Source organism: Podarcis vaucheri, assembly GCF_965113315.1.
Source record: "Podarcis vaucheri genome assembly, chromosome: 4".
NCBI classification, from domain to species: domain Eukaryota; kingdom Metazoa; phylum Chordata; class Lepidosauria; order Squamata; family Lacertidae; genus Podarcis; species Podarcis vaucheri.
Window position 1 is genome coordinate 46,524,159 of NC_138762.1, and position 15,375 is coordinate 46,539,533.

General features: G+C 39.2%; 1 protein-coding gene across 2 annotated transcripts in view; it reads left to right on the forward strand.

Moving 5' to 3' along the window:
* Window positions 1–15,375, forward strand: part of GBE1 (1,4-alpha-glucan branching enzyme 1) — a 148,823-nt gene that overhangs the window by 30,578 nt on the left and 102,870 nt on the right. For both annotated transcript variants that reach the window (XM_082220745.1, XM_082220746.1), the window contains exons 2-3: window positions 6,446–6,615; window positions 13,409–13,524. In XM_082220745.1, coding sequence (XP_082076871.1) covers window positions 6,446–6,615; window positions 13,409–13,524 — 286 coding nt within the window. The remainder of the gene's footprint in view (window positions 1–6,445; window positions 6,616–13,408; window positions 13,525–15,375) is intronic.

Consider the following 15,375-nt stretch of genomic DNA (forward strand, 5'->3'; position numbering starts at 1 on the left):
TATATTGCAGGTTTATCTGCTCCCATTTTTAGTGGTGTTCTCCCCCACTCCTATTTCCCAGCTGTTTTTGGACTACAAATTCCATCTTCCCTAGCTAACAGGGCTTATGGTCAGGGATGATAGGAATTGTAGTCCAGAAGCTGCTGGAGACCCAAGTTTGGGAAATCCTGATTTAGACCATAGTGGGCAAAGCAATTTACTGGAGTAATTTTCTGATTGAAGTACCATACTGCACAAGCAATGTCCTGATCATTCAGATTTCTCAGTGACATTGTCTGGTATCTGATCAACATACTGGAGCTTCTCTGGACTTGTTGGCCAAACTACATATGACCTTATCTGGGTAGTTCTGACCTGCACTGCAGCGACCCCTCCTTGCCACGCATTGCATGTATGTGTCTCCCAATTTTGAGGGGGGAGGTTCAGGGCTGTGCACCTGAAAATTGGCAGCTGCTGCCCTCCCAAAAAATGGCTGGGTGTGTGCCCTGCACCAGCAAATTTTGCAGTGCAATCAAGGTGTTAGTCACGTCAATGGGATATTTGTTTGCAATGCACATTGTGGAATGGGGAAATTAGAACAAGTCTGTGGCAGGGCACCAAAGGTTAAAGGCTCCTTGGGTCCCATCTGGATCCCACTCAAACAAACAGACTGGAAATTGGTAAAAGAAACTAATAATACCACTAGGGGGAGGACAAAACAGGTACATGTAGTTTTGTCCGAAATTGTATGGTATAACACACAGGTAGGCAAACTAAGGCCCAGGGACCGGATTCGGCCCAGTTGCCTTCTAAATCCGGCCTGCAGACATTCCAGGAATCAGCGTGTTTTTACATGAGTAAAATGTGTCCTTTTATTTAAAATTCATCTCTGGGTTATTTGTGGGGCACAGGAATTCGTTCATTTCCCCGCCTTCAAAATATAGTCTGGCCCCCCACAAAAAAGTTTGCTGACCTCTGTATAACGTGGAGCATGGGATAAAGCAAGTTGATTTGGATTACTTCTGTTATGCATCATGAAACAGGATCATGGATTTCATCCATGCACTTTTGTATCTCCACCCTTCTGTCTTGTGGCTGGTGGTGGTTTAATGTTCCAGCAGTTGTACTCTCAGGTCACAGTTCTCTTGGTAGTTACACAACTGCCAGCTATTTTGTGGTGCACTTCCCTGTTCCTCTCTCAGATGAGCACCCCCTCAATCACTTGTAAATGTATTTGAGTTTTAATTTCAAAACCCAATTCAAGAGGATCAGGTAATCAATATGGCCTCTTAAGGTTGTTGTTTTTTAATTAAAAAATGACTAAATATGAAGATGCCAGCATTCTTTTCCATTTATGTCAATTGTACTGAAGCTAGAGGTTAGAGGAATCATTAAGTGAAGTGATGCTGAAGCAGGTGTCAGATAAATAGCGCCTGTGGGTCCCAATACGAAGCAGGCCACTAAATCTTTAAGGCTGCCACTACCACCCACTACACACTTACAAGGTAGTAATGCTCCTTGAGTATTGCGTCTGAGTAGTCATGCTTAAAATGCAAAGCATAAAAAATGATTTGATACAAACATTATCAAACTAATTAATTAAATTTTTTTAAAACAAAACAGTTGTCTTTTGATTTGCAGCTGTGCTAATTAAACAGGGGTCTTTCCGTTGTTCTCAGAAGCTTAAACAGTCCATTATAGACAGTGAGAATTATATTTACTAGCATAACTGAACCTACATAGTATTGTTGCCTTGTTTCTCTCCTTGAGTCTCTCACAGAAGTATGGCGCACAGTAATTGTACGGGTATAGCTTAGCTCACGAAGTGAACCTCAGGCCGAGAGGCTAAATGTGGCTTTCCATGTCTCTCTGGTTGGAATTTGCCCCAGACCATGACTATTTCCAAGCCACACCCCTCCCTATACAGTGGTACCTCAGGTTACATACGCTTCGGGTTACATACGCTTCAGGTTACAGACTCCGCTAACCCGGAAATAGTGCTTCAGGTTAAGAACTTTGCTTCAGGATGAGAACAGAAATTGTGCTCCAGCAGCGCGGCAGCTGCGGAAGGCCCCATTAGCTAAAGTGGTCTTCAGGTTAAGAACAGTTTCAAGTTAAGAACAGACCTCCAGAACGAATTAAGTTCTTAATCCGAGGTACTACTGTACTGTTCTTCACACTCTATGAGTGCTTTTGTATATATGGATTCTTGAATTGTGATAATGCCTCTTGCTTGCCTGAATGGAGAGATGGGTTCTGTACCACTGGCTTAGCTCGATATGGAAATGCAGTTTTTTGGGGAAAGTCTTGCCTGATAAATTTCTTACTTGCCATACTCAGTGAATGGTTGCGAAGGCTACATCTGTTTACCATGCTAAAACGGCGAAGGAACTTGGAAGCAACTTCTTCTCACTTGGCAAGAAAGATCCCTTTAAGTTAGCATTACACCTTGCAATCCCTTGTGGTCTACTGTGCTTTTAACGTCTTTTCCCTTCACCATTTATGCAGAGAATCAAAATTAGGATTGCAAAAGTGAAAACAATCAATACAAGAGCCATGTGACACATGCTTGGTATAGGACTAACACAGTTTGCCCTTAATAACTGTTGAATCATAGAGGGAATATACATCAACACGTATCTATTTCCTTTGAGATTCCTGTTAACTTTTGTTGTCTCAATTGTTTGCTTTATTTTTGCTTTTGTGTATTTTACTCATATGAGTGCTGCTCACATGAATTTATTTTAGTAAAAAGTTAAAAAACAAAACAAAAGAGGATTGCATGAAACAGTGAACTGAAGTTAGGTAGCAAGTGTTAAGTAATCCATCCATTTTGCAGGCTCTCGCCAAGAAAATGACTGATTAGTTCAATCAGTGTGTGAAATCCCACCAACCTTTCATCTCACTGCTTCTTAGCTCTTTCTGCCTTTTTAGGGTTTCCAGGTGACAATGCCAAAGTAACCGCAGAAGCCACAGCTAATAAAAATAACCCACCCAAGTTCCTCTTACAGGAAGCAGCCTTCCCTAACCTACTGCTCTCCAAACATTTGAACTAGAAAACTCATTTCTGGCCATTGGCTGTGCTGGCAGGGGCTGATGGGAGTTGTAGCCCCAAATATCTGAAGGGTAGCACATTGGGGGAGGATGCTATTGGGTTAGGAATTATTTCACTCCCTGTCATCAGTCCCAGCCTTTCAATTCTTCAATCCATACTTGTCTGCCCACTTCCCTCTTACTCATCCCATCATCTCTGTATTTACATACATTAGGAGATTTTGTTTGTTCCACTCCTTGTCCAGGCAGTTTGGAATGATTAGCAGTTGCCTGTCCACACTATTTCAGCCAAATCAATGTCAAGACGTTTCATTGCCAAAGGAAGAATACAATTACATATTTCCACACCATACAATGTGTTTTGTAATGGACACATTTTCTGTGGAAATTGTCGCTGCTATATATTGTAAATTTTCAACAAAAGCCATTTCTTTTTCACCAGCTTAATTAGTAATGTAATGGTTATACATGATTACTACATAATTAGTAACATAATGCAGTGAAGGTGGAAGTGGGCAGTTTCAAAGTTGTAATTAACTTTTTCCAGAGGACTATTTGTGGTAAGCATGCATTAATTTGCATAATAAATAGAGGAACAGCATAGGAAGCTGTCTTATAAGAAGTCAGAGCATTGATCCATCTACCTTGACTTGCCGCAGTTCTTTACTTTTCCTGTAAAGTTAGAACATCCTAGGTACAGTGGTACCTCAGGTTACATACGCTTCAGGTTACAGACTACGCCAACCCAGAAATAGTGCTTCAGGTTAAGAACTTTGCTTCAGGATGAGAACAGAAATCGTGCAGCAGCGGCGCGGCGGCAGTGGGAGGCCCCATCAGCTAAAGTGGTGCTTCAGGTTAAGAACAATGTCAGGTTAAGAACGGACCTCCAGAACGAATTAAGTACTTAACCCGAGGTACCACTGTTCACACTTTTTGTTGCACAATATAATTGATGGCAATCAAAAATGAAGGGAAACAAATAACGATTTGATTGTATGTGACTACTAAGCAATTCTTTACAAAGAGTAGAATCCAAAGAATTTTATACATGTGATTCTTTGTGCACATATGTCATTGCTTCCTTACCAGCTGCCTCACACACTTCCATAAGGTACCTGCATTAGGAAGTCCTTCACCCTCCACAACCCGGCAAAACAAAAAAGATCTGCTGTACATGCAGTGTTCCACACATTTGTTCAAGTCCTAGCCTTTACAGGAACGTCACTATATATAACATATCCAATTAGCATCCAAAAGCACAGACACACACAAGAATATTTGAAAAAGATTAAATTGTAATAATGAAGTCCTTCCTTGACATTTCCAGTCATCAGCTGTTATTTGGTAGAGATGTAAACACTAATAGGTAATTAAAATTTAGTAAGTGAGCAGCATATTTTAAAAAAATTCACAGGAAAGTTATTTGGCAGCCTTAAAAGACAGTGAATATTCCCTTAAAGTGCATGGGGACAATGCCAGCGTCATCTCCCTGATTAATTTATCTTAAGATGAAACCACCGTTTAGAACTATATAGTCATCAGCAACTGAGAAGTACTGAGATTTACAGAGTGTAAAATAAGGTTTCAAATCAAGTGTCGGTACTTGCCATAAGAGTATGGGACTAGATTTCCTACCTGTCTTCCTCCGGAATGGCACCTGTGCCTTGAATTCATACATGACAAGTAATAAATTTATCAGGCAAGGCTCCCCCCCCCCCCACAACTGCATTTCCATATCGAGCTAATCCTGGGGTACAGAACCCATCTACGATACATAGACTCTATACTGGTAGACTTCAGGTATGAATGTAGCTTGGAATGTCCTAAATGGTTTCAAGAATTCTTTAAGAAAAAAAGACAGTGAGAGAGAGAAGTTTACTTCTCTATATCTGTATTTGTATTTATATTTATATTCATGTATACATATATTCATATCCTGAAGCCACATTCCAATTCATGAGGATGCTGATCTCAATGTCCTTAATACTAGGTTGCTCATCACTAACTTCTGCTTGGATCATGAAAAAGACCAGGTCAGCGCAGTGCCTGCACCTCTTGGGTTCTCGCTTGATAGTACCTGATGTTATTCATGGCTCAGTATTACGCATATAGGTAATGATTACCTATGTGAGCAGAGCAAAGAGACGGTAAGGTTTTTGCTGCTTCACTGTGCCCCACAGCCAACTTAAATGCAAACACTGTGCTCCTTTGGGATGGGGAACTGCAATGCAGATGGGCAGTACTTCTGTTTTGGGGTTGCTAGTGGTGGTTTTCCTACAATACCCTGTACCCTGTACCCTTTGCTGGAGACTGGATTCACGTATATTGCGGTAACTTGTTTTCTCGCTGTGCTTTGACCTTTTCCCCTCCAAAAGTGCATAAATCGTCTTTTCCCCACCTTTTTTGTTTGACTTATATTTTATGCATTCAAATTAAATTGCAACAAGCTTTAAAATTCTATCACCTGTCACACATGTTTGTTGAGAAAACAACTTTTATATTTAGAGCTCTAGAGAACGAGAGAGTGTTATATACTGCATAATAAGAGAACTGACTATGGAGGTTACAGAAATCATTACACTGTTTTGATGCATGATACCCATGGGCAAATTTCCCAGTTGTAATGTTGGGGTTTCTATGTGTGGAACAAGAACATTATAAGAACATGTCCACTATCCTCAGGCTCTGCTTCTTCTGAAATTCTTACTGGCTGTGAGGTAAATACCCGCCTCTGGAATAAAAGCTGTTGGGAAGGCTTAACCTTGTGAGTTTAAAAAAGTAATATAATCAACTGGAATAACGAATAAATGAGACCTAAGGACCTTCTTAATACGATGTCTCTAAAGTGACTCTTTCTATACCACAGCTTTAAATAAACCTGAGACTGTTTCCCAGCAGTGGTATTTTCCCCCAAGGTGTAATATCTTAGTTGTCACTATGATTGATGTTTCCTTTGAACAAATGACCCTTTTAAACTAGATAAAACTGAGTATCTTACAATAGAGGTGCCATGCTCTAGCTTTTGTTTTATGAAGAAAAACTGTTTCTCAAGGAAAGTGTGGGATGTTTTGGTGGCCATTTGCTTTAGCATAATGATCCTAGTATTTTGAAAAATTAGCCTTTTAATAATTGGATTCGGTGGAGTGCCACATAGCTGTCATAGTGAGTAACAATTCACTCCATCAGTTCAAAACTACTAGTCACAGAACATATAGTATTCTTATAATGCCAGATATACCTAACTTTTAGAATTTAAAATTTTATGATCTGAACATTCGATGATGCTTAAAAGGAATACTGGGACTATCATCTAATAGACTTGACTGAACAAGTCTTAAAATGGGACTTTCATTGGCAGCTTTACTGAAATTATTTAGTAATACTTTCCTTCAATGCATTTTTCTATTGAAAGGTATAGTCTCTTCCATCGCATCTTGAAGAACATTGAAGAAAATGAAGGTGGCCTTGACAAATTTACAAAGAGTTACCAAACATTTGGAGTCAACAGATTTATTGATGGAGGATTGTTCTGTAAGGAATGGGCTCCTGGGGCAGAAGCGGTGTTTCTTACCGGAGACTTCAGTAAGTATTTTCAAGTACATGTTTTATGTCTTATCCTCTGTATGCGTCTGTTTTTCTGTTGTTATGCCCATATTTTCATGGCTCTGCACATTAGTTCTTTTAAATAAAGGATTGCCAGCTTCAGGGCTAAGTGCAAAATTCGTTGTTGCCAGGTTATCACTACAATCTTAACAGTATATCAGAAAATCCAATTTGATGTTGAGAGGGGAATGTGTGAGTGAACAATGGGTGGCATTCACTGATGCTTAATGGAAGACCTAAGTTCAAATCTCTTAATTAACCATGAAACACACCAGGTGAACTTTTTGGTTCACTGTTTGTCAGTCTAACCTGGCTCACAGGATTGTTGTGAAGATAAAATTGGGGGTGGTGATCGACACACCATGTATGCCACCTTGAGCTTATTGGACAAAAGACAGGTTGCAAATAAAATGTTAAATACATCTAGACACATTAATTTAAAACTTCTTCTCTAATTAAGAGAAAATAGTACGTTTGTTTTTTTTTAATATCCATTTGAATGGCTATTTGGAAAAGATGGGACTGCTATTGGAAAGACATGGCAGTAGAGCCCAATTGACTTCAAGGTCCTTCGCCTTTTGGCATGTGTGGTATAAAGGCAACAGAAGTGACTCTACAGAAGTGACTTCAAGAAATGCCACACCTTTCTGGGAATTTTATTATTTGGACTAGAGGTGTCTTAAGTGCAGCCTTCTAGTATTCTCTGTCCAGTTCTTTGGACTCTGCAAGGCCACACCCATTTCCCAGACTACATTGGCTCTGCTTTGAGCCCTCCTTAAGTCCTTTGGATGACTGGAATGCATTATTGAGCTGTGGCAATGCCTCTTTATTGATGTAGATTAGAAAGATGTTCCTCCTGAAGGAGTTGGCTTTCAATAAAAGAAAAAGCAAGGAAAAGAAACCCTGCAATAGGGAGAAATAAGGGTAAGGTGAAATCCTATGTTTACTCAGATATGTCTTACTGAATTTGAGGGGGCTTGCTCCCAAGTAAGTGGGGTTATGACACAAACCTGTGGTGGCAAAACACATATTATAAATTCATTGTCAAGCTTTCTGGCAATGTGGACAGAGGTTTAAATGGAATGAGGTAAACTAAGAATCACCACTGAAGACAGCAATTGGAAGTTGCTGTGAGCAAAAGTAATAATATGGGCAGCATAGTTTTAGATAGACCAGAGCAAAAAGCATTACAATAATCAAGATGTGAAATATTAAAGGTCAAATAAGCATTTTTGAAGTTGAAACAGAGAAAGGAAAATATGAGCTTGAGCAACACTGCTAAATATAAAAATGACAAGATTTGACAACAGAATCAATTTGGTGGAAAGAGAAAAGTCAAAAATTGTACTAAGACACTACATGTAATCAAGTTTGTGGAACATAATTTTCAACAGAGAATGTGTGTGTGTGATTTTTTTCCATCCTAAATAATCAGCTGTTTGACCTATATTAAGCTTCAGGTGGCACTGAGGTATGAAGACAGAAGTAGCCAAAGGATGGTCAGACTTGCAGTAATGATTAGCAGTAGAAAAAAGAAAAGTAATGTTGAAAGCTGTCAGCATAGAAAAGCTACTGGAATCTAAAAGAGGAAATGAATTTTCAGTGTGTGAAAAAAGATGGATCACGAACAATGGATCTGAAGATCCCCCACAGACTGAGTAGAAAAGAGAAAACTGCTGGCAAATGCTGAAAGCATATAAAACATAAAATATAAAAACAAAACCCAGTGAAAACTCCAAAATGCTAGACTAAAAAGAAATGTGGCGAAGAGAATCAAAAGCAGCATCTATACTGGCGAATAAAGAATTTAAGGCCATGATTATTTCCTAAGAGATTATTACTCATGAAAAAGGTCTTACTAATGTTTCCAGGTTGAAGAGACCAAAAGCCAGTTTGAAATGGGGGTAAAGAAGTTACTCAAAATATCCTGAGACAAATGGATACCAGTCAATCAACAACCTGATAACAATACAGAAGAGCAGCAAAAAACAAACAAAAAAGTCTGTTTTTTAGTAGAAGGCATTGGTTGGGAGGTTGACAGGGGCTTGCATAAGGAAGGAAACCTTATATAACACATTCTGATCCTGCAGGGTCAACACGTAAAGCACAGTCGAATGAAACTGAAATTAGAAAGTTGATAGCAGAAATTAGATGTACCTGGCTTACAGACAGCAAACTTGTAAATTGCTCTAAGAGCTTGATGTGCTTATTTTCATTCAATAACTGGTTGACATACTCTTAATTTGAGTGTCTTAATTGATTTGGGTTTAAAAAAGAGCATTAAAAAATATTCTAGTGCCAGAAAAAAAACCATCTTTCAAATAGAACTTGTTTGCTGTGTCTCTCGTGATTTACAACAAATGATCCTTACTGGTTCCATGCACTAGCGCTAAGTGTTCAGTGATCAAATGCTGAGTGAAGCGCTAGTTTCATTCAGCGTGCATCTGCTATTGTGAATGCCAGTATATCCTGGTCCCAAAAAACAACTTGAAAGGGAAGAAGTAGTCCACCACTGGTCACTCTCTCCATATATGCATGTGACATGCTGATTGGAAGATATAATCTGATCTTTGGTTTTCACACATAACCTTCTAGTTTAGTACCTTTAGCTTTGCACTGAGATGATTGGGCTGGACGCATTTACATTTTTATTATGTATGTCAGTCTTCCTCCAGGGTGACCAGAGGCAAAGAATGTGGATTCTGTACCTTTTAAATAATTCGATAGAAAAGGGACATTTACCAGATTCTGCATGTCATGCAAAACTCTCCCCAGTGTTCTTAAATGGATTGAATGCATCTCTTTATAAACTTAACACCACTACTTCAAGATGCTAATAAAACTAATCAGTAAGATGTCTGGACTGAATCTTCCTTTAGTCTTCTGGTTGAAAAATTATGTCAGTTGCCCTATATATCTTATTCATCATCAGTCAAAGTAGAAGATTTATTCCCAAGGGGGCAGTTAATGGAATCAAAAGGCCTAAGGAATGGAAGTTGTCATTAAGTGCAGATGGGTATTAGTAATATTCCCAGGAGGAATTGGGCTGCAAAATCCCAAAGACATAGAATCAAGTTGCTAGTGATGTGCTTGCTTTAATATTATATCATTTTCACCTACCTTTACATTTCAGTTATGTTAAAATACCTCAAATTTAGTTTGGTTTCTGTTTTTATACTTTGTACAGCACCTAGTAGGTTTTAGGGGCTTTGGAAATAAATCAAATTAAATACAGAATGTATTATTAACTTGGGAGCTTTTTGGAACTCAGAACTGAGTTTCTAGAAACTAAATTAAAACCTAGAATGCCGGATTCCTTTTAAAACTTCTTTTACCAAGTAACTGCTTCATTATGAGCGAGAAGGTGTACCAGGCCTGGAACCCAGCTTCTCTCTCCCTCCTTCTGTCTCTGGAAGTTCAGTCTTTGTTCTCTTCCTGTTTCTTTTGCAGTGAGAATTGCTTAGCTTCCATCTGCCCATGACACTGCAGGATGAGAAATAAGTGTGTGTGAGTTAGAGTACACACCATCCTTTATTTTAACTTTTAGTGTGGGCCTCCAGTTGCGCTGAACCAAACGTCTCTTGACTTACCCCAAAAAAGCCACTCAAGACTATTAAAAGAACATTCACAGCATTACGATTTGTCAATTAGTAGTTTTAAAAGCTTAGTAAATCATGTATATGAGGCAATTAGTAAGCTGAAGCTCTGATACGAGAGGCGGTATTGACATTATAGTTTCCTGAAAAGCTTCTGGTAAATGACACTGAATATTTTATTTACACATTTTATTGCTTAGTAACTAAGGGAGTACAAGCAAAATATCAGTATCTTAGGGTTTGCCACTTCACAATAAAAGTTTTGTTCATGTATATTTACAACCTTGATAGATGGTTTAAGACAGAACCCCCACCCTGGTGCCCTCCAAATCTTTTTTGACTGCACCTGTCATCTGCTCTAGCCCACACAGCTGGGGATAATGTATTTCAGACTAACTATGTATTTCTGTCTAATTGCATAGAGCTTCTCTAGCTGCTGTTCATGAACGCATGGCACTGACATGGAGAAACTTCACAAGACTGGCTCAACTACATAGTGTGCAGAACCTGCAAACCTGCTTGCAGCTGTGTTGTAGTAGCAGAGAAGAATGAGCAGGCATACCACACATGAGCTGCGGTGGAGCACTGGGCGCATACACAGCTACTAACTAAATGCAGCTTTGGCATGCGGATTTTGCTTAATATAGTCAGTCTGAAATATGATTACTGGGCTGGGTTGTTGAGCTTGTGAGAAATTGAAGTTTTCAGATGGCGCTGAGGAATAAGTGTCAGCGCGCATTCCCTTTCCTATCAGGATAGCTGGGCAGAGGAGAGAGGTGCTAGTTCTCCCAGCCAAGGAGAAGCTGCATCTTGGAGACAGATTCTGCTTGCCTTACATCAGGTATGTCCAACAGGTAGATTGTGATCTTACGGTCAATCATGGCGGTGTTACAGGTAGATCGTGGGATTAATCTAAGTGATCGTGGGGGTCCTCCTGACCGATCCCCCCAAAAGCTCAACAACAACCGTGGCCACTTGTACCCCCCAAAAGCTCAACAACTCTGGCCACTCCCTCTAAAAAAAGTTCAGCAACTCCTGGCAATGACAATAGGTAGATCGCTGCCAGTTTTATTATAGTGAGTCTCTTGGTAGTTGGACGTGCCTATCTTAGATGACCCAGCAGACTCCAGTTGTCCTCTCTATAACTTGCCGGATCTCCTCTATATTTCAAACAGCTGCTTGCAAACTCCCCTGCTGAAATATATCGCTTCCTCTACACCCTTATAATAATAATAATAATATTTAATAATAATTTATTATTTATACCCTGCCTATCTGGCTGGGTTTCCCCAGCCACTCTGGGTGGCTCCCAACAGAATATTAAAAATACGCTAAAACATCAAACATTAAAAATTTCCCTAAACAGGGTTGCTTTCAGATGTCTTCTAAAAGTCAGATGGTTGCTTACTTCCTTGACATCTGATAGGAGGGCGTTCCCCAAGGCGGGCCCCACTACCGAGAAGGCCCTCTGCTTGGTTCCCTGTAACGTCACTTCTCGCAGTGAGGGAACTGCCAGAAGGCCCTCGGTGCTGGACGTTAGTGTCCGGGCTGAACAATGGGGTGGAGAAGCTCCTTATTGATTTATAGATCTCCAGCCTTGATTCCTGCCTGCAAAAAACCTAATGTCTGTGTGTTTGTGAAATGAAAAATGTAGGTGTTCTTAAAAACACCATATATGCATGCTGAATATATTTACAGTATGTAGATACAAACTTCCAATGTGAATAAAATACATTGCCAAAACTCAATCAAGCAAAATCAACCAGGCCTGAGTTAGAAGGCCATTGAAATGTCAGTGGTTTGTTGGGGGGGGGTTGCATATACTCCCCCCACCCCCATGGAAGACCTGCATAGGGTTACAGTTGAATTATTTTGTAATTATACTAATGCTATTGCATTTTAGTGTTGCAAACCTTAATATACCTAGTCCCAAATACATGTTCTGTTGGTGAAAATGCATTTTATTCAGAAAAATGAGGAGCAAACCTTCATCCCAGGTCGTCTGTTAACCTTTTCCTGTTGGCATAAATGTTAGAATAATAATGAGAGCGGGGTTAGGAACAGAAAAAGAAAGTTTTTTTGCAGCTGTCTGTATAGTCATGGCAGTTGGGTTCAAATGAACTGATAGTGGACGCATATGGGGAAAATCCTAACATGTTCACAGATAAAGGAAAAGAAGAAAAGGAACTACTTCAAGAAATGTTAAGAAAGATCAGAGAGAGAAGATTGCATTTGGCAAGGACAGAGTCTCGGGAACAGAGGGCGCAAGGAAGAAAGAATAGTAAGATCAGCTGTATCAGTGATGGCAGAAACCTCTAAGTGAAATACAAAGAAAAAGTGCCATCAGTAGAATGTGTTGTCACAGATATGCACGAAGACACTTTTTAGTGCAATAATCTGGGCAAAATCTAGACTGAAAGGAATCAAGTAGGGAATTGACAAGCAGGAAGTTGAAACACTGAGAGAATGTGACACATTCTAGGCATGGACAGGAAGGGAAGTGGAACAGGGTAATGAGTGCTATCCAGTCACAAGGGATCAAGAAAGAGTTTGAGGATGGAAGGTACAAGAGCAAAACCACAAGTCAATTTAGGAAAATGCCAGAAGACATTGCAAGAGCAGACTAATACATGAATCGGTGGAATAGGCTGGGGAGACAACAGATAGCAGACCAAGAAGGGAACTGGTTTTTTGGTTCTTCTGCCTACCACCCTCAGTACATTTTGTAGAAAAGTGGGATATTAATGATTATTCTTTGTTGGAAATAATGGTCTGATAAGTAGATTGAAACAGAGGACCTTTTAACTGTAGCTTTTGCCAACCTGGGGCCTTGAGATGTTTTGGAGTATAGCTCCTATCGGCTCCAGCCAACACAACTGGTTTCATTAGAAGAAAACGGTGAAGGAAGATGGCATTCAAAAGAAACATGAAGTGTACCAGTAAGCACCGTGAGAGGTACTATCAGGGAAGTACTGAGGAAAAAGCCTAAGGAGGTAGAGGGAAACATGTAAAAGGAGAATGAAGAAAGGAGTTTTATGCTTTAAAAAATCTCAAAGTAGTAAGATTTATTGCACAGAAAGAAGCTTGGTCTTCATCTGTGCCCACTTTCTCATTTTACATACTAATGATGCATTTTAATACATGTTCAATATTTTAGTACTTTTCTTTTATTGCAGATAACTGGAATCCATTTTCTCACCCATATAAGAAAATGGATTTTGGGAAATGGGAGTTGTTCATCCCACCTGGACCAGATGGATTTCATCCTGTGCCACATGGATCAAAACTAAAGGTGCTCATTTCAAAATTGTACTTTCGCTCTATCCAGTCATTCTCAATTCCTGATAGTGAAGTTTTTCCTGCTGTCTCTCTGATGTGCCAATTTATATTTTAAAGTTCAAAGGAGACTTGCAGATTCTTCTCTTCACCTACATGGCTTCCTGTCAAAACAATATAAAATAAAGGTATCACGACTCCAGTGAACAAAAGGGTTTATGGTGAATAAGGAAGGTGACTTCACTGCAAACCTAAAATGGCTGAATATGGTTAAGGGTTTAATAAATGTTGAGAGAAACCCAGGCAGAGGCTTACAAGTTACAGGGATGGGGATATTTAGAAAAGGTTGGGTTGTTGTTTTTTCAAAGTTATGTCCTCATCTGAAGGAAACTTGTGGAAATTTAATGATAAATGAATAAGCTTTGACTTGCATCCTAGGGAATGTGAATGCAGGATGTTCACAGAAGGGCACATCTTTGTATCGACCTTCTTTGCTTCCCTCTGAAAAGCCACTTTGGAGACTGAGTGCTGGGGACTGCTGGGGGGGAAAGGCATTGGCCAAAATTCGATGGAGAATTGACTCTAAGGAGCCATGACTGGAACCAGATTAACTGCCAGCTAAAGGCTCCATGCAACTGCCTGTGAAAGAGCTTAGAGTTTACATACTGCTGTAACAACATATTCTACAGCAATTGACATGTTTTAGCTTTTTCAAAAGGATGTGTAAGTGGAATAATTTTGGAAATACCATAGAAATTACTGTAGATCAAAGGTACTGGGATGTACTGTAGAAGGATCTCCCACATCCAAGGAAAGACATCAGGCAGTGATAAAATACCTGGTGCTGTGTTTTGTTTAATATGTATATCTAATACTCTGATCCATCCAACACTTAAGGGCTACTTCATCAAATCCCCAGGTACAGTTAGGGGGAAAACATCTTACCTACAATATTAACCCTCAAAGAACCAGAATGTGTTTCATATATTTTACTATGCAGGCTTAGATGATGCTAATATCAATTCCATGTGGAGAATAAAGCTTTTTCCATTTCTTCTTTGTCTGAGCAGCCTGCTGTGTCCTCCTTGAAAGTTTGCAGCTGTAAGATGAGGGGCACTTCAGAACAACACACACACACAAACACACAATCTCATACAAGAAGATGATGGGATCCAAGTCATATTCTTTTCCTCACATTTTTAAATAAAAAAAAATTAAGGATAAAGTTTTCCACAAATACAAATTAATCTTTTGGAACGTCACCACTGTGGCACATGCCATCATGGCTCTAAAAGAGACAAGTGGAATAGGATAATTCAGAAAATGCTGGTATTATTTTATTTTATTAAATAGATTTTTTACCCCACCTTTCAGGGTCTCTACCTGCAGAAGGTGACTTACAGCACAATCAGTGAAAATAACAACATACTATATAATATCAAATTATTTAAAATAGCAAAACAACATTAGTGGATCACTTGAAAAGAAAAGGCAAATAAGGGCAATATGTTCTTAATGCTTAGATGTATTCAATATTAACATTATCTCTATTCAGAATATTGATGATGGTTGCAGTCAGATATCATGATGGTGGTCCACCATGCCCTAATTTATAGATTTCATTATAAGCTTGTTGGTAAATGATAGGAATGTTCTGGTTTCCTTTAAATTTACATTGAGCTGGAAAAAAATGCAAGAAATCTTAAATGAGCTGCAAACTTTTACTATCTTTCAAACTGTGCAGATATATTTAATAATTTAATATGCATTCAATCATTGGGTCAATTATCATATGGTGCATTACCAAACGTTGATTTAGTAATATTTGAAATAAGTCACTTTCTGCTCAAGAACTAAAAAAAAAATG